This window comes from Anolis carolinensis, chromosome 5, assembly GCF_035594765.1.
Source record: "Anolis carolinensis isolate JA03-04 chromosome 5, rAnoCar3.1.pri, whole genome shotgun sequence".
Classification (NCBI taxonomy): domain Eukaryota; kingdom Metazoa; phylum Chordata; class Lepidosauria; order Squamata; family Dactyloidae; genus Anolis; species Anolis carolinensis.
The window spans coordinates 29,394,931-29,415,054 of NC_085845.1; the positions used below are offsets into that span (position 1 = coordinate 29,394,931).

General features: G+C 37.7%; 1 protein-coding gene across 4 annotated transcripts in view; it reads left to right on the forward strand.

Moving 5' to 3' along the window:
- The window catches only part of egf (epidermal growth factor), a 54,727-nt gene that overhangs the window by 765 nt on the left and 33,838 nt on the right, over positions 1-20,124 (forward strand). For all 4 annotated transcript variants that reach the window (XR_010006867.1, XM_008112110.3, XM_008112109.3 and 1 more), the window contains exons 2-9: positions 2,688-2,819; positions 4,985-5,184; positions 6,149-6,330; positions 7,191-7,424; positions 8,775-8,974; positions 14,518-14,643; positions 15,391-15,513; positions 18,029-18,151. Coding sequence is in view for 3 of the 4 variants with exons in the window: in XM_008112110.3 (XP_008110317.2) it covers positions 2,688-2,819; positions 4,985-5,184; positions 6,149-6,330; positions 7,191-7,424; positions 8,775-8,974; positions 14,518-14,643; positions 15,391-15,513; positions 18,029-18,151 (1,320 nt within the window). In the remaining variant the exon portion in view is untranslated. The remainder of the gene's footprint in view (positions 1-2,687; positions 2,820-4,984; positions 5,185-6,148; positions 6,331-7,190; positions 7,425-8,774; positions 8,975-14,517; positions 14,644-15,390; positions 15,514-18,028; positions 18,152-20,124) is intronic.

Here is a 20,124-nt window from a genome sequence, read left to right on the forward strand (position 1 = left end):
ATGAGAATATTTGAATGAGGTCTTTATAACAATTCAATTCTGACTAAAAATGAAATATTTAATGGAAGGTGTCTTGTGTCTCATGACCTGAATTAACACCTAGTGATAATTACACTTTAGTAGCTATCGATTTCAATGTCCTTACTTCTCCCAAAAGGTTCTGGGAACTGTAGTTTTGAAAGGGTAATTATTAAAAGTACCAAGTCCTCTCTTTAGTAGAAGGAAAATTTGTAGACACCTTTGATAAGATGGAAAATCAACTCAATCAGTGATGTAATAATAGATCCCAGCTGCAGTGTTATGCACTCTTGTTCTGGAACAAATCCCATCTACCCAACAGAATGGATAAAATGTCTTAATTGGCAAGTATAATGAAACCAGTGACAACCAATAAAGCCATATGATATTTATCTGTCATTTTAAAGGCCTCCATTATCAGAAGCCTCACAGCTAAAGGTGTGCAAATGACTTTGGAATTGGAAAGGGTTTTTAAATTTTATTCATTTGAAACATATTCTATGTAAACAGTTTTGTTTCACTGTTTACTGTCTCTTATGACCCTTTTTTTGCAGTGGACGTTGTTGTGTGCTTCAGGTAGTTTCTGACTTCTAGTGACCATAAGGGGAATTGATCACAGGGTTTTCTTGGTAAGATGTGTTCAGAAGAGATTTGCCATTGCTCTCCTCTAAGACTGAGAGAGAGTGACATGCCCAAGATAACCCAGTAGGTTTAATGTCTGATTTGTAACTTAGGGCTCAAACCACTAGAGCTTCACAGATAAATAATTTAGGACTTTGGACTCAATGTTTGCATGAGCCATCACCTTAAGTAGTACTGTGTATTACATCTAAGGTGGTTTGCATTAGTATTATTTATTTATTGATGACACTTCTACCCCGCTTTTCTCAACCCCAAAGAGGACTCAAGGCGGCTTTACGCATAGGAAACTATTTGATATCTTTAAAAACAATGTACAATAAAATAAACATTTAAAATGGAATTATAAAATACAATTAAAACAATACCTTCACAATTAATCACATGATCCACAAACATAGTCCGGGCCATTCCAATAGTCATTGCACATAATTCCATATCTATTTATTGCACCAGTTCTCCAGTAGTTGTGTGCCTTCAAGTAATTTATGGTAACCCTAAAACACCCTTATCATACGGCTATCCTGACAGGATTTGTTCAGATGGGGATACATTCAAACATCCCCCCAGTGAAACGATGGATAAAAGCTTTCCTCTTTTTCTGGGGGGAATTTCAACCACAGTCTTCCAAAGTTTTCATCTAACATTCAAACCATTACACCTCACTGGCACAAAAGATATAAACAATGTGCACTGATGTTATAAGAGACGGTGTAGTGCTTCACTCTGGAGACCAGGATTTGAATCCCTGGTCAGCCATGAAAACCCATTGGGTGATCTTGGGCAAATCACTCTCTCTCAGCCTCAGAGGAAGGCAAAAGCCTTAGGCTTTCCCTAAGTTTGAAATAATTTGGAGGCACACAACAAGATTATTAGACCCCTACATGCCTAAACACACTCTACTAGACCTAGAGGGCATTCAAGAAAGTTCACAGTGCAAGGAAAAGAGGAAATATATTAGGGCAGACTTTGCTTCAGTTCACAATACAAGAGTGTTGTCCTGCCTGTCTGCCTGCCTTGCATACTAATGCTTTACCTTCTATAATTGAGGCATTTTTGGGATCTCTGGTAAATGAGGTTGCTTGTGTGTGTACACGGGAACTGGGCATTTCTGCTAGCATTTCAATGAGATGATTCATCGTTTTTGCTCATTCTCAAGATTGTCTCTGCTGGGATGGTATAAAGAAGTCTTTGAGACCTCATTCTTCCTTTCAGCCTTGCCTGTCAGAGCACTGTGGGCAGCCTTTGTGTTCCCTAAGAGGATTTATTTAACATAGGGAAAGTTCTCACTGCAGAGAAGTTGTTGCCAGGATATCCAGAGCAGCTGCAGCAAGATGGCAGCTGCTTTACACTTGGCATAAAAGTAAGCAGGCGATGAGCAAGTCCTGTAAGACTAGGGCTATCTGTAAATGCAATAAATAGACTGTGTACTATTGCACTCAGCAAAAAAGCTAACCTCTAAGATGACACCAATGAATAGACAAGTGCAACAGATTCATTGCAACATAGTTTAGCTTTATTGAAAATGCCTACCTTTCATTCAGTATGTTGAGTAGATAGGGTTTACTCCCAAACTAGAGTGAATAACATTGTAGTTGGTTATTTACATTACAGATTTAACTGAAAGAATACTAAATTTCAGTTGGTGTTGCTTGCCACACAATCAGGTAACAAGCACCACCTGCTGAAATTCCATCTTCTGCAACTATGAAATTACCAACTACAATGTTTTGCACTCTTTCCTGTTTCTGCTCTAACAACCATATCCAAGATTATGCTGAAGGGGTAGTTGCTGGGTTTCTGTAAATTGTTTTATTTAAACTGAATATCAGTTTTCGTGACTTCCATTCCATACAGGGTGCTGTGGATGACCAAATGTTACACAAGGATTAATGCTATTTTAATTATAGGAATTAAGATAAGGAAGCAATAAATAGTTAAGACATCAATGTCAAAACTGGATCTGTGTGGAGACATTTCTGGACTTTGATCTCCTGCTGTGCTCTGATCTATAAGCCATTGTTTTTCAGATATTGATGAATGTTTAGAAGGTGGAGTTGGCATCTGTGGTCAAAATTGTATCAATACTCCAGGATCCTATATGTGCTCTTGTATGCCAGGCTATACATTGGCTAATGACAAGAAGTCTTGTCATATAAGTGGTAAGATCCCTTTGTTCTTTTTAAAAGATATTTCTTCATCATAAAAGATGTTAAGATGCAAGCCAGGGACCACCTCCTCCCATGTGAGGCTGAATCTACGCTGTCCTTTATCCCAGGGTCTGATCCCAGATTATCTGCTAGTGTAGGCTCATATAATACAGTTCAAAGCAAACAATCTGGGATCAGATCCTGGGATATTGGGAAGTATAGATCCAGCCTGAGGGCCTATCCAGACAGGAGCAAAAAGTGGGACCTGTCTGGGTTTTTACCATAGGTGTCCCTGGTAAAAAATAATTAATTCAGAATAACCTCGGTAAACCCGCTTTGGCACACATTTTGTAGCTGTCTGGAAGTGCCCTGAGACTGCCTTAAATTTGTGTTTAGCACCAGTCATTTTGATACTTGTCTCACTTACTAGTGAGATTCAATTTGTGGGAGTGGGGGCATGAAACTCCAGACAAGACCTTTGATCTAACTACTCCAGTTGTTGACCTCCACCCACAAGGAGATTGAGTTAGCCTCCTTTTTATTGGTTCGTAGAAGGCTAGAGGAAACATTGCTGTTCTGTTGAACCTTTAATAGTTTAATAGTTAATGACATTTACTTCTGATTTCCTTGTTTTGTATCTTTTACAGATAGCCTTCCTTAGTGCTCTATAGTTTTTACTTATTATTTTTTATATCAATTTGAGTCTTCATTTAGTGAAGGGTCTATTCAAAAGCATACTTACTGCAACAAGGGTATGATGTCTGGGATTGATGGGAGCTACAATCCAAGAGAACCTGGAGTACCACAGAATTCCCGCCCTTAAAGTAATAAAGAAAAATCCCCATATACTCAATCACCATGCATGTGGGAGTGGAGCAAGATCATACCAACTGATACCATCTCCTATTGCAAGACTGTATTCATCCATGCTGAGGCCTCTACAGTTATGCAGAGAACATTACCCCCAGAATGTATTATTCTACTTGATTCTGTTATTGTCCCCCCCTGAGGCCTCTCATATTCTAATGTCTTAAACTGAGTGAAGTAATTGGAACATTTATTAAAAAAAACTGGGATGCCTTTTGCTTTAACAATGGCATGGAGAGTCATATATACCATATGCACTGCACTTTCCCCACTACTTTTTAAAACTACAGCTTTGGTTAACTTGTTGTACAGTAACCTTTCACAAGGCAACATTCATACACATTGATAGCCATGCATGTGGTGAAAAGAGACAGATCTGCATATAGCCATACATGTTTTGAAATTGCCTGTGGTAACAGAATTCAACAATTGTCCATCACTCATTTTGCTTGTTAAAATTAATTTCATTAAAAGAGCCATTGAGATTTTTTTTAAAAAATCTGGGTGCTCATTAATTCCTCCAAAAGCAAACTATCTTTCATGTTGCAGCTATTCATTCCTCTGAAGTTCTGTTAGTGTGTGTTAAGATAGTGAGAAATTCCATGTCTGGACAACTTGGTTACAAAATTTATGTAAATGTTTGATCAAGGCAGGGACCAGGAAGAAAATGCAAGCAATGCCAAGGTCAGATTTCTAAGACAAAACCTACTTTGTTGCCATAAATTTCATTTATTTGTGCAAAAGATGTTTACAGCAGTTTAACTGACCATCCATGACCTATCCTGTAATCCTAAATTGATGATCAACTGTGCTCAAGTAAAATAAAGGACATTGTCCCAGTTCATTCTGCTTCTATAATATAGAAAGGGTGAGGATGATTGTAAATGTAGTCCAATATAGTTAAAGTGTGCCAGGTTGGGGACAGCTGGCGTATAGGCTCTGTGTCTAATAGTGTAATCATTCAACTGTCTCTGAAAATGTTAACTGAGTTCCATTGGAAAGATGTGCAAGTGTGAAGTTGAAAGCATGATGAAACTTGTTACATATGGAGTTTTGAGCTGGAGAAGTTGTAAAATCAGAAATTACTTGTCATTTTTTCATTAATGTATACAACATTTTCATTAATTGAGGAAAACTGCAGTATCAAAGGAACTTGAAGTCCAAACCTCAGCAAAATGTCTCATGTTGGGAGAAAGTCTGGAAATTACATAAAAATAAAGAAGAATACCTAATGCTGAAAAGATCTTAATCTGATAATATTTTTATCTATGAAGACACACATTTTTCACTCCTATTTATTTCTTGTTTAGTTTCCACTCCATTTCTAGTTTTCAGCCAAGGCAATGCTATCTTTGGAATTGAGGCAGATGGAACTCATCACCAAAAAATGGTGACTGATACTGGCTTATCAGTATTACTAGATTACCATTATGGTGAAGAACATATCTATTGGTTGGACACAGAAAAAGGTCTTCTCCAGCGAATATCCTTGAATGGCTCAAATCCAGAGGTAATGGAACATTTCTTTATTCAAGCCATTTTTTTGCAAAACAAATGTCCAAGCCCACCTGGCAATATGTCGACATATCTATTCTCCTCCATTGTTACATATGCCAATCTCTTTTCCAACACCCTCTATCCTTTGATATGAATTCTGCATGAATCTTGGGATTATATAGTTCCTTTGCCTCTTATTCTTCTTCACCCTCCCAGCACATGGAAAAATGTGGTGAAAATGCACCAGACATTCAGCTTAGTGCTTGAAGACACAGGACCTCATCATATGTGCCCCTGGAATTGCCACAGACTGTCCCATGCCTCATATTGAAACTGACACCCCATGCCTCATATTGAAGTCAACACCCCATGCCCAACATTGTCTAATTTACCCTACACCCCATCCCACTGTCTCCCTCTGTTGATCCCAATGCAACATGCGCAGCCTACCATGCAGCGACATATGCCAGTTCCTCTTCAGTTTTGTGATAGAGGCCTGCCAGACGTAGATGTAAGTCGTGGGATGGGAGCCATTGGGCTCTGTCGCAAAACTGAAGAGGAAATGGCATGTGCTGCTGATTTTTACCCCATCTGATGAGGTTGTCAGTGGTTCTATAATTAACAGGCCCAATTTTTGTATTGCTGAGCCCTCTGTTATTGCATAAGGATGGATCCCATTCAGGTACCTTCTACGCTGCCCCTATATCCCAAGAGCTGATCCCAGATTATATTCTCATCCCAGATTATCTGACATTAGAGACTCATATAATCTGGTTTAAAGCAGATAATCTGGGATCAGATCCTGGGATATAATGCAGTGTAGAAGTGGCCAAAGATAGGCTCAGAAGAATTTAATCTTTTTAACTCTAAATTTTAGATGGTGTGAAAGAATCCAAACACTATCAGTGCAGGTTTTAAAGTAATAACAATTTCTTCTCCTTCTTTTCTCGTTTTCCTATTGTTTGCTTTGGATACAGACAATTTGCTATACTGGAAAAGATATATCTGGATTTGCAGTAAACTGGATAAACCAAAATATTTATTTGGCTCATTATCAAGAAGCCACAATTGAGGCAATCAGCCTGGATGGAAACTACTCTCAAATCCTTGCAAAAGATGATCATCATCCTACAAGTATTGCTGTTGATGCAAGCAGAAGGTAAGTCAAGGTTGACTTTAAGGCTTACAGTAACAAAATTGCAGTGAAAAGATCAGTATACTATGATTCCATACCTGTGGGATCAGTATCTGCAGTTTTACCTACTCAGGTCTGGGCATTTGTTAGGTTCTGCAGTATGACTCTATGGTAACTTCCAGTGAAATTAATACACTCAACTTTTTTTTCTTATCCACAGTGTCCTAGTTCTGTGGTAAGTTTAAGAATATATCTACTAAGATTATGGGAATCATAATAGATCTTAAATATAATTTGGTTTAGAGTAGTGCTACTCCAAGTGGTGATCTATGGGCCTGTGAGCTACTGGTTGTTGGTCTATAGAACATTTCCAGGAAAGAAAGGAACAGTTAAAGCCAATGGGAATCAGTATGATACCTGTGCTTAGGACAGTGTGTGTGTATGAGGGAGTGGTTGATGGTTCCTCACATCAGATAGTCTTTGAAGCACTGATTTAGACAATATTCACTGATTTGAAAATTTATGAAGGCTCGCTGCCTTAGATGATATTAAGACACCTTTCTTATTCAAGATTGGAGTTAGGTTGCCATTCAGATGTTGTTGGCTGCCACTTGTAGAAGCCCAACAGTGTGCCAGTCATGTCAGAATTCAATCACATATGAAGGGTTACACAATTCACACCTTAATGTCTTCTTTCCTTTAAACAAAGAAACTATGGTTGAAAGTTGAAACCAAGATCAAAAACGATTTTTTCTCCAAGTAGTACTACAAGTACAGAGATTTAAGCAAACAAGGAAAAGTATTGAATATGAGAAATTATACTGCTTTATTGCTCTTGAGAGAATTTTCAGTATCAGTGAAGATGTACCCAATTTTATCACCAGGATTCTATTTTGGTCTTCTGAAGGAGCTTTTAGCAGCATCTACGGAGCTGTTCTGGATAGAAAAGAAGTTTGGAGAGTTTTAAGGAGCACTGGAAAAATCCGAAGCGTCTCACTGGATTTTCTTAATCAGAAGCTTTTTTGGATGCAGTACAATGATGGCAATGATGAAATTACACATATCAGATCCTGTAGCTATGATGGTAGTTCTGTTCATTTGCACAAACAGATCATACGGTATGTGAATGTGTATAAATTATCAAATTGGCAAGAAAATTGTCCCAATCCAACTAGAAACTATAAGTGTTTGAACTTAGGCATCTATATAGTCATCTCTAACATATAGTACTACAGTAGAGTCTCACTTATCCAACATAAACGGGCTGGCAGAACGTTGGATAACTGAATATGTTGGATAATAAGGAGGGATTAAGGAAAAGCCTATTAAACATCAAATAGGTTATGATTTTACAAATTAAGCACCAAAACATCATGTTATACAACAAATTTGACAGAAAAAGTAGTTCGATACGCAGTAATGCTATGTAGAAATTACTGTATTTACGAATTTAGCACCAAAATATCACGATGTATTAAAAACATTGACTACAAAAATGTGTTGGATAATCCAGAATGTTGGATAAGTGAGTGTTGGATAAGTGAGACTCTACTGTACTATTAAACTAAACTACAGTAGGGTAGCAGTTGGTGGCTTCCATACAGGAATGTAATTCTTAACTAACTTTCTTCTCAAATGCAGCAACAAATAGTTTCTGCAAATATTTTACCACTTTTGCCTTTGAAAGCCACACCATTTTTGAAAGCTAGTAATAATTTGGGAAATGTGTACACAATAGATTTGGATAGAAAACAGCACTTTCTGCAAAGAAAATATCATGCAGAGATATTATTTCCTGCACAGGGAATGCTATTTTCTGGCCTGAAAATTATGTTTTATGTGTAAATCTATGTTTTTCAATTATAGAATTACAGAATGTTCCATTACAGATTTTTTTCTTCCAAGAAAACAGCTTTTTATGCACAGTAAATAATATCTGAATGCAGCATAAAATTCTGTTTTCTATGCAGAAAATGCTCTTTTCTGTGTAAAATATCCAAGTGTAATTTTTATGCAGAATAAACTGCGAAGATTTTCATCAGCCTAAGATTCTTGCTACTTGAAAAATACGTTTTCAAACATTTTTCTATTTTTAAAGTCACATTTCTTCCTTATTTCCATATTATTAGGGCAGTGAATACCTTTAGGAACATCTGGGTCTTCCAGCATGACTTTGTGGTTAGTTTCTGTCAGACAATTGACCATAGGATCATTCTGGAGAACCTAGACATTTCTATAAAGAATATATTAATCATAGAATAATCAAAACTTAAAAAGTTAAACATGCCAATGTTAAATTTGCAAATAGGTTGCCTGGACTTATGCTTGCAGGACTGCATGATTCTCACCCTGATGTAACTTCTTCAACTGAATGTTCATAGAGCTCTGGATTAAAGCCGATCTTTAACTTTTTTTCCTCCTAGAGCATGAAGTTTAATAAATCAATGCTATCGTTTTATTCCCTATAGAAACCAAGTCTATGACATCTTTATCTTTGCTGACCATATATATTATTCTGACTCAACTGGTGCTATCCGACGGGCCAATAAATACACAGGGAAAGATGTAGTTGCAATGAACCTGCAGCCTGCAAGTTCTCAACCTGCTGAAATACTGGTTGTACATCCATTAAAGAAGATCAGCATGGGGATGGATTCTAAAACACTTGGTAATTCGTGATGCAGTTACATTGATAATAAATATTTCGAAAAAATTAAACTTCATATAATTTGGATCATTTTCAGTTTAGCCATCTCATATTTTCCTGTCCCAGTCTATGCTGCTCCTTCTAATTCCTGATGACATTTTTCAATGAACCTTTTTCAAATACCTTTAGGATGCTATAGCTGATTTATTTATTTTATTTTATTTCTTGACATTTTAATGTCATTGTCATTACGAAATATATTGGCTCAATATGCTCACCAGATCTGAAGTCCATGCTATCAGTCTCACATTTCCAGTATCCACTTTCTTCTGAATGGGACAGTATTAAATACAGAACTTTTGATGGAATGGAAAATTCCAGGCAATTCCACGCAGCCCTCCCATCAATGCATTTGGCTTCCTATTGGTTTTGGAAGGCCAGTAAGCCTCTCAGCCTAATTTTTGGTTGATATGGAAGCCTACAGTGCTAATATAAGATAATTCTATGGCAATTATGAATAAACCTTTGGATTTAGTTCTTGTTCTGGTATTTAAAACCTCATTTTGCCCTACATGATACAGTAGAGTCTCACTTATCCAAGCCTCGCTTATCCAAGCTTCTGGATAATCCAAGCCATTTTTGTAGTCAATGTTTTCAATATATCATGATATTTTGGTGCTAAATTCGTAAATACAGTAATTACAACATAACATTACTGCGTATTGAACTACTTTTTCTGTCAAATTTGTTGTATAACATGATGTTTTGATGTTTAATTTGTAAAATCATAACTTAATTTGATGTTTAATAAGCTTTTCCTTAATCCCTCCTTATTATCCAAGATATTCACTTATCCAAGCTTCTGCCGGCCCATTTAGCTTGGATAAGTGAGACTCTACTGTAGTTATTTCAGTTTATTATTTTGTATTTTACTGTCTAGGTGCGCCCTTATTCTCAGATATACATGAATAAATAGGATTGCTGATTTTGTTGTTCTTTGAATATATTCCAGAATCACTGAGAAGTGATATCTAGAAATAATGTAGTCTATTTTGATCATGCTGTGAGATGTGATTTTTGTATGCCACCCGTGGCCTGCACTTTGTTCATAAGTCATGTTAAATTATTTGCTTCCTGAAGTATTAACTCCTATCTTTCAGATGCTACTTACATTTTGTACATTACCTCATGCTGCTAGTTTTTTTTGATATCGCACATGCATCTTGGCTGTTACTTATTTTTTTTAAAGTGTAATTATACCCATAGACTGCATTTCCCTGTGGACATCCTATCCCATAGTTTGCTTTGGACTCTAATGCACTGATATTCCCAATCTATATATATAAAAGAGTGATGGAATCAGGGCACCAGACAAAACAACAAAACTACAAGCCCCCCAACCTCGAAATGTGACAACACAACCCATCATCCATGGCTCTAGGTTGATAAAACAAAAACAAAAGAAAAACAAAGTCCTAATTAGAGGGACAGGAATAATTGTTTTTATCCAATTGCTGCCAGTTAGAGGGCTAAGCTCTGCCCACTTGGTCTCCTAGCAACCTACTCAGCCCAGGGGACAGGCACAGTTAGGCCTCACTTAGGCATTTTCCACAGATTATCTGATTTTAACTGGATTATATGGCAGTGTAGACTCAAGGCCCTTCCATTTATAATCTTATATTATCTGCTTTGAACTGGATTATCTTGAGTCCACACTGCCAGATAATTCACTTCAGTGTGCATTTTATACAGCTGTGTAGAAGGGGCCTCATATAATCCAGTTCTAAACAGATAATATAAGATTATAAATATACAGTAGAGTCTCACTTATCCAACATAAACAGGCCGGCAGAATGTTGGATAAGTGAATATGTTGGATAATAAGAAGAGATTCAGGAAAAACCTATTAAACATCAAATTACGTAATGATTATACAAATTAAGCACCAAACATCATGTTATACAACAAATTTGACAGAAAAAGTAGTTCAATACTCAGTAATGCTATGTTGTAATTACTATATTTACAAATTTAGCACCAAAATATCACAATGAATTTAAAACAATGACTACAAAAACATTGACTATTAAAAGGCAGACTGCGTTGGATAATCCAGAATAAGCGAATATTGGATAAGTGAGATTCTACTGTAATATGAAATAATTACTGTGGTAATCCAGTCCAACCCAATTCTGCCATGGAGAACACAATCCAAGCACGCCCAACAGATGGCCACTCAGCCTCTCAATTCAATACCACCACTACCTCAACAATTTCTCACCAACACCACCAGACACCACAGCAACGCGTGGCCGGGCACAGCTAGTGAGTTTATAGATAGCTAACATGATAATGATATTTGTGGAGAAATATACGAGACTGGACACCCACATGCTTGGAGTATCATTGCTCTGTTGCAGTTGGAAATATGTATTTCTCACTAATCAGCCAACCTAACCATGAAAATCATTGCATAATATCATTTTAGTTAGTGCTTCAGAAGAGGAGAAAATTTAGCTTACATATCAGTGTGGAGGGGCATGCAGTCAATAATGAAAATAATATGGATCATAATCAAATCTAGCAATAGAAAGCCAGGTGGCTTAGACTACTCAGGCTACTTTGTTGTTTTTGACTTGGTGCAACTCTAAGGCAGACCTATACTGAGGTTTTCTTACCAGGATTTGTTCAGAATGAGTTTGCCTTTGTCTTCCTGTAAGTTTAAGAGCAGGAATGCATTTATACTATATAATTACTGCATTTTGACACCACTTTTAACTGCCAGGGCCTAATCCTATGGAATTTCGATACAGTGTTCCTTCACTTATTGCGGGGGTTACATTCTAGGACCATTCGCAATAAGTGAAATTCCACGAAGTAGCGACACTATATTTATTTCCAAACTTATACCTTATTTTAGCAGTGATACACTATTTTAAGTCTTTATCAAACAATCATGTGTTGATAAATTGCCTCCTTCTTCTCCCATTGCCGCTTGGGCGCCTTTTCTCTCCCTTCAGTTTCTCTTACCTCCCTTCCTTAGGCTGTAAATTGTAATTATTTATGATTTATAATATTCTTTTAGAGTTTATTGAAAAAGCGCGAAAATGCGAATACGCGAAAAGTGAACCACGAAGTAGTGAGGGAACACTGTAGTTGTACAGTAGAGTCTTGTTTATCCAACATAAACCAGCTGACTGAACATTGGATAAGCGAAAATGTTGGATAATAAGGAAGGATTAAGGAAAAGCCTATTAAACATCAAATTACATTATGATTTTACAAATGAAGCACCAAAACATCATGTTTTTCAACAAATTGACAGAAAAAGCAGTTCAATACACAGTAACGTTATGTAGTAATTACTATATTTATGAATTTAGCACCAAAACATTGCAATGTATTGAAAACATTGACTACAAAAACATTGACTACTAAAAGGCAGGATAATACAGAACGTTGGATAAGCGAGACTCTACCTTAAAAGGTCTTTAGCCTTCTCTGTCAAACAGAGCCAGAGAAGGCTAAAGACCTTGTGAAACCCAGGATTCCATGCACTGAGTCATGGTAATAGAATTGGTGTCAAACTGCATTCATTCTACAGTGTAGACGTGCTATTCGTTCATACAGGATACAGGATTCATTGACTCTACAGGTTTCATTCTGCAGCAGGATAACTAAACTGAGGCACAGGAATACGGAGCTCTCGCAATATAGGTCTCCCTGTCCCTCTTTTTCTGGAATGGGTTCTTATAAAACATTGAGGAGGTGGAAAGGAGCTTAGGTTGCCCAATCCAGATGAACTCTCTGGACTTTGTATGTGCATCGCCTAGCTTATCCAGCCCAAGAACCTGGATTGAGGGAAGGCTAATTAGCCTAAAGTACAAATGAGATTTATAAAGGGATCTTGCCACAAGGGAAACCTGGGAATGAAATCATGTAGGCTTTAATTAGATGCCTTGCCGAGGCCAAGCCAACGTAGGTACTGGAGGTTAAAATGCACAATCTAATGTTGTTTAAGAAAGGCAATGAGTACTCATGTGCTTTGCACATACAACACAGAAACTGTTTTAACTGTTCTCTGCTTGCAAGGGTCATGTTTGGGCGATTAGTTACGTGCCCTTTTCTTTGCAGTAGATTAGTGCTATGTTTGCAGCAGGTCAAACCAGGATGCCTCCCACTGTTTTACCTGCCCTCCCCTCTGTACGCTTGCTTAGCTCTGCCCAGATAGTTTCACAGCAATGCAATGCGTGGTATTGGTCAGATAGCCAATACAATGTACTTTTGCAATGCCAGTATATGAATTGCGCAACTCTGTGATATAATCTGTTGCATAGTGCTAATTGCAGGCCTGGCACAATTGATAGATGCTACAGATAAGGAGAGTCCATATATGCAGCCAGCTGTGAGATAAAGGGGGAATTAGAATTGCATAGAAACTGTTGTATTACATACATGGTCATTGCAAAATGAGACTTCTCTGAAAGGCTGTCAGTGGTAGTACAGTGGGTGGATTCTGGTAGTCATCTTGTCAGTCCACCCCAAGAAACCAGTAAGACTGCTGGTAAGCACGGGTCTTCTGTAAATCTAATTGATCTTACTTGCTTGCTTTTTGAGGACCACAAAATATTTTGAATTCGAAATGAATGATTACAATAATATACTGTCGCTGGCAATTCATTTTCTTCCTTCTCCTAAATATAAGGATTGCAGCGACATTTAGGCAAGTCTAAGGGGGTGGCAGATGTCCTCCCTGGTAATGAAAAGAGTCTAGTGCTCCAGTTGAGTAGGGTCTATTACATCACTGGATGTAAACATGACTGAAAATCACATAACTGGACATCACTTACAACTACAGTTGTCCCTCCATATCAACCAATGTGTGTTTGAGGGCCCACTGTATATTTGCATAAATGTTGACTCCAATTTTAGTGATTCTGTAAATCAATAATGGTAGGGTTTGCCCTGACCCTAAGCTGCTAGTAGGTGACAAGTGCTCATAGCAGTTTTCTCCGTAGGTTGAATCTAAATGAAGTGCTTCACCTTCACTGGGTTGGGATACTGTTTCTTGTTGATTATACTATAGATTCAATATAGTTTAGTGAATTGAGCATTGGATTATGATGCTGGACACCAGGGTTTGAATCCCTGCTTCAGCCAACCTACTTGGTGATCTTGGGCAAATCACAGTCTCCTAGCTTCAGAGGAAGGCAAAGGAAACACCCTTTGAACAAATCTTGCCAACCCCCCCCCCCCCCCCCAATGACAGACTTAGGTTAACATAAGTTAGAAACAGCTTGAAGGCACAAAAAACAACAACAAATACTGCCTTGCAAAATGTGTGATTGTTACTAAATCATGTTCCAAAACTGCAAGTAGAGTGGACTCAATTCAATTAAGGCTACCATAGAGGTTGTGGCGGAAAAAAATCAGCAAGACACACCAGAATGCAGTTGATGTTGGCAAACTTGTATAGAAGCAGATTAAGAAATGCATTTTGCAAGCATAGATGAGAACTGAGCACATTTGAAGTTATTCTTTAATCTGAAATCATCTTTTTCCAGTTGAAAGGCCTTGTCTTTCAAACAGAAGGAACTGCAAGAGAAGCACCTGTAAGCAAGACCCCAAGACCAGTCAATGCGAATGTATGAGTGGGTTCACTTTAAGCAAAAAGAGAAAATCATGTGAAGGTAAAGCAGGATGATTAGTTTTAATATAATTACATTGTTTGTGAAAATAATGCATGCTTGTTTGTTGACTGCACAAATGTATACTATTCTGGGAGAATAAATATATATAAGATGAATTAAACAAATAATTCCTTCTTACTCGTTAAGAAAACCATGAGCAAAATGCACAAACTGATAAATGTAAAGGCCTAAATCAACAAAACATTTTGTGGTGTTTTACGGTATGTGCTTGAATTGATTACAGTGAGCTGTAGTTCATTCAACATGAAAAAGTTTTACTGCAACTTCCAGAATCTCTTCACCAGCCCAATTGGAAGAACATTCTACCTGGTAGCATCTTGACCTTGTAGTCCAATAATATTTTACCCCATTATTGTAGTGCATTATGATAGTTTTTAGAGGCATACATGCTGATGATCATTTGATTTTGACTTGGGATTTTGAAAACGTGCAAAACTGTCTTTTGCATTTACCAAAATCTGCAAGTAAATGTGTTACTAGGCATACATTTGGTACCCTATAATCATAAAGTTTAGTGCTGATAAAGAAATAAATCTGCATATATTTCTGATTTTCCATATTACAAGATGTTTTGTAATAGCCAATAATACAATTCTTTTCCCCTCAATGAAGATGCCCTGGCATGATTATAATGTAATGAAGTAACAATTGATAAGTATTTTTTCTGGAGGTCTTGTTTTTGGCAAGAATTCTAAATATGTCAAAACTGTTTCTTCTCTTTGTCAGATGTCAATGAATGTGCATTATGGAACCATGGTTGTACTTTAGGCTGCGTCAATATTCCAGGATCCTATTATTGTACTTGTCCAAGAAATTTTATTCTGCTGTCTGATAAGAAAACTTGTTATGGTAGGTAACAGCCAGACAATTTTAAAAAACCCAACAAAAACTTTGTCCCACCTCCTTCAATCCTCGTCTATGTGTATAGAAGTTGTATTGCAATTTCTCACGCTGTTGATCACTTTCTCAAGGATATTTCACACAACTGTCATTTCGATGGCAGAATTTGTCAAGGACATTGGAACAGGGGCGTGCAAGGGCTCAACACCTCAAACACCTTAGGTTGAGATCATCTGACATAATTAGGCAAAACTGGACTATCATTACACTTATGTAATTGAAGCCACTCGGGAATTCTCAATCAGAATTATACTAAATGATCATTATTTTGTTGCTGCTATATAGTGCTCATATTGTTATCAGCTTTAGTAGAATGATGATAGCAATGATGTTTTAATGCAATATATTCTGTGTTTTCATTGTATTGCAGAAACATTTTTGTACGTAGCCAATATTAATAATGCCTTGTCCTGCCAATGTTAAGCTCCTTCCATTTTAATAATAGTGCTGGGGCCCCTGGAGGTTACTACTTTTTTGAACTGCTGAAATCTTATCAATATGATGTAGTTTGTTCATCAGGTAATAAGGTTGAATCAGAGACCTAATCTGACTATTGAGTTAAAATATGTAGAATTCTCTTCCCACCCCCTGCCACCTTTTTCATGAAATTTCATATCATGGCAACTTTGCTGATTTCTCTCCCCAATTTTCTTGTTGGTGTATGCTTTCAAATAATTTCTGTCTTATAGGGACCTTAAGGCAAACCTACTTTGGGGTTTTCTTGTCACGATTTCTTTATATTTGTTGCCTTTTTCTTCCTTTTAGGCTGAGAAAATATGATTTGTCCAAAGCCACCCATTGGGTTTCCATGGCCAAATGGGGATTTGGATGCTGGTCTCCCAGAGTTGTAATGCATTGCTCAGTCTAGGCCACAAATCATAGTATTTCCTATTGTAAGAGGGGGGTTCGGTTGAAAGTGATTTCTGCCTTACGTTTTTGATTTGGGCTGATGCTAAACTAGAAGTACAGTGAATACAATCTACATCATGTTCCCCAGGGTTTACTTGTGAGTAAACACACTTTCATGCAGGCCCATAGATTAAAAGATCATCATGAACTTTCCAAACCTCTTAAATGCTGCGGTAAAGCAGTTTCTCTAACATCAAAAAAGTATGTTTCGCTGTAATATAATGGCTTCCCTGTTCCAAGCAATGAGCAATGCACACCTGACATGAATGAACTGGACATGATGCACAGAACAACATGAGAGTAATTTAGTTTTTTCCCCCAGTTGTGTTGATTTTCCTTTGGCGGCTGTGAAAACAAACTGGATTTAGTGCTATTAGAAAGTTTAGGTTTCGATCCTTTAAACACTATTTGAAAATAAAAAGTACTTAACTAAATGGAATGTAATTCTGAGTAAGGTGTTGCATAATCAAGGCTGTCGATTTAGATGTGGAACATTCCCTATTTGTTGCTATGTATTAGTAAAGCCAACACTTTCCATAGATTCTGGGAATGTGTGGCAACCCCACATTTGTTCCAGTCTTACTGCCCATTTCAGCAGCTGTCGCCATATGGCAGTTTCAGTAGAAGAAAACAAACAGCAGAAGAGCATGCCATACAACATAAAAGGAGCCTGGAAAAGTTAGGTTTTTTTAACTATGTGAATTCTCCAGCCAACATATTCATTGTCAGTTCTAACAGGGGGTTCTGAGAGCACTTCTAGACCAAAATCTGTGTTTTATAAATGAGGCAGAATATCCCGGGACCTGACAGCAGGTTCACACATAGACCTGTCAGTCCCAGGAAATGGTCCCTCGCTGTCCTCACAGCCTTCCTTTGTAGCGGATAAAGATGGAGGGCGGAATGGGGACAGCTGGTGGAATTTTTTTTTTAATCATTCCATTATGCGCTGGACCTCATATGCACACATGCGAATATCTTAATATAACCACAAGCAGATTCACGTGCGCTCTTATGAGGTCCAGAGTATAATGGAGTTATTTTTTTGACTATATTTATATTTACAGCATTTATATTCCGCCCTTCTCACCCCGAAGGGGACTCAGGACGGATCACATTGCACACATAAAGGCAAACATTCAATGCCATGACATAGAACAGAGATAGAGACAAGACACAGGCACCGGGCTGGCCTCGAACTCATGACCTCTTGGTCAGAGTGATTTGTTGATTTGTTGCAGCTGGCTTGCTTTCCAGCCTGCGCCACAGTCCGGTCCTCTATGTAATCCCTATGTAAATGATAAACAGATTGATTTCTAAAGGTGATGGTTTTGTGTGTTATGCTTGCCTTGAAGCTGTACTTTCAGGCTTTCTGTGTCATATGTGTGCACAATCATAAAAGAAAAAAGGCCACTTTTCATACTCTCAGGGGCATTCTGGTCACATGTTAAGCAGTTGGATGAGTTGGACTGCTGCACATTTAGCTCTGCTTTTGGGATTCCTTGTATCTGTTATCTGTTCCATACAGAGCTTTCCCTTTATTTTTAATTTATTATAGAATTAATTCCCTGTGCAAGCAATTACATTCAGTGCAGTCATGGTTGTGGGCAGACACCTGAAGGGCCTGTTTGTTTTTGTCCTGAGGAATCAGTTCTCCAAGCAGATGGAAGAACATGTTTGGGTGAGTAACAATATTTAAATTCCAGGGCTGTATCTCAAAATGTTTGGTGAAGCACCAGCACTATTTGACAAAGAAGGCTAATAACCCTGTAAAACTATAACTCCCATGATTCTAGAACATTGAACCATGGCAGTTACAGTGGTGACAAACTGCATTGCTTCTGCACCCTCAGATATCTGGCGAATCCAAACAATTTCAGGATTCATTATTGTTATACTTCAGTTCTTTTTGGAGACAGATTGCACTGGGGGCAGGAAGCAATGAGTGGCTAGAGAAGTGATAAAAACATCCCTGTTTTAATCATGTGAAACAGCTTTAAAAAGAGAGGTTGCAATAAAACCGAAAGCATTCTCTCGACAAGTTTCAGGATCATTGGGTTTCACCGCTTCATTATCCAAAGCCATTTCATATTGCAGTGTGAAAATCACTTTTATTTGATATGTCATTAAAAGAGATTCAGTTGTTTAATATCTACTGGAATTCATTATTTTTATACATAGATTCTACTGTGCCCCCCCCTTTTTTTTAAAGTACTATGTTCTTCCTGGTGTGTCTATGTGTGTTTTGCATATGTGAACCCCTTTCAACCATTTTTGGGGCTAAAGCTCTTTCTTCCAAATTGCTGTAGTTTTGTGAGACATTTGCTCTTTGCTGTCAGAGCTCTTTGCTGGTGTCACAACAAACTACAAATCTTAGGATTTCATAGAATGGAGCTATGACAATTAACATGGTGCCTAACTGCCATAATTCTGCAGTGTGGATAGTCTATATCAGTGCTTCCCAACCTTTGATTCTCCAGGTGTTTTGAACTTGAGCTCCCACAATTCCTAACAGCTGGTAAACTGGTTGGGATTTCTGGGAGCTGAAATTCAAAACACCTGGAGAACCAATGTTTGGTAACCACTGGTCTATATGGATGTTTTCTATGATGGCTACATAATCCCTGTTATCCTTTTGTTCCAGAATATTAGGGTTGGCTATAATCCAAGTTAACAATAACTACATAATATAAATAAAGTATGGTTGATAACCAGAGTTTAAATTAATAGATTATCAGTAATGTTGTGGGAGAGGAGGGAAAGGAACAATTCAGATGCAACAGTGGTAAATTTCAAAAAGACCGAGAGGGGGTTAGGTTGATGAAGTACACATTTGCAAATGTGTTGTTGAATCTAATAAAGGGATTATATGAATCATGGATTCTTTTTGTCTCACATAGAGTCTGGGGAGCAACAACTGTCTGATTTCAAATGCATTTGATGTATTTTAAACATTGTGCTGTAGGCTAAACCCAATTGTTATTCCCTACTGGAGTAGGCCAATTGAATCAATTACAGATAAGGGCTGACTTGGCAAATTCTCATTGATCCAATAAGCCTACTCGAGTTGGGACTGAGTTGGTTTTACTCTCATATATCCTGGATTGGCCCTTGTCAATTGACAAAGTTAATCATTTTGAGGAACAGATTAACTTTTGTAGGATTTGGAAGATCTTCCTCTTCTTGAAACATTGGTAAGACGTTTACAAGGAAAGGAAGTTCTTCCTGCACTACTGCTCTTATGCCCCTTATGTCAGAAATTCAAGGGTGGCTTTGTTTCCTGCAGAACTATTTGACCTCCACATCTCAGCTTCTACAGGGGCTAGAGAACTAGCTTCTTAATTTAAATAATGAATGTACAGAACAGAGGCTAAATGATGTACCATATGACCATTGGGTCACATGCCTAGAATGTAGATAAAATCTGTTTAACTGGGCAATATATCATACATATAGCAAACTTCTTTAAGTTCCAATACAAAGTGCTTTTGACAGACACATTTGAACTGTGGTGTTGGAGGAAAATTCTGAGAGTGCCTTGGACCACAAGTCCATCCTCCAGGAAATAATGCCCGGCTGCTCACTGGAGGGAAGGATATTAGAGACCAAGATGAAATACTTTGGCCACATCATGAGAAGACAGGAAAGGTTGGA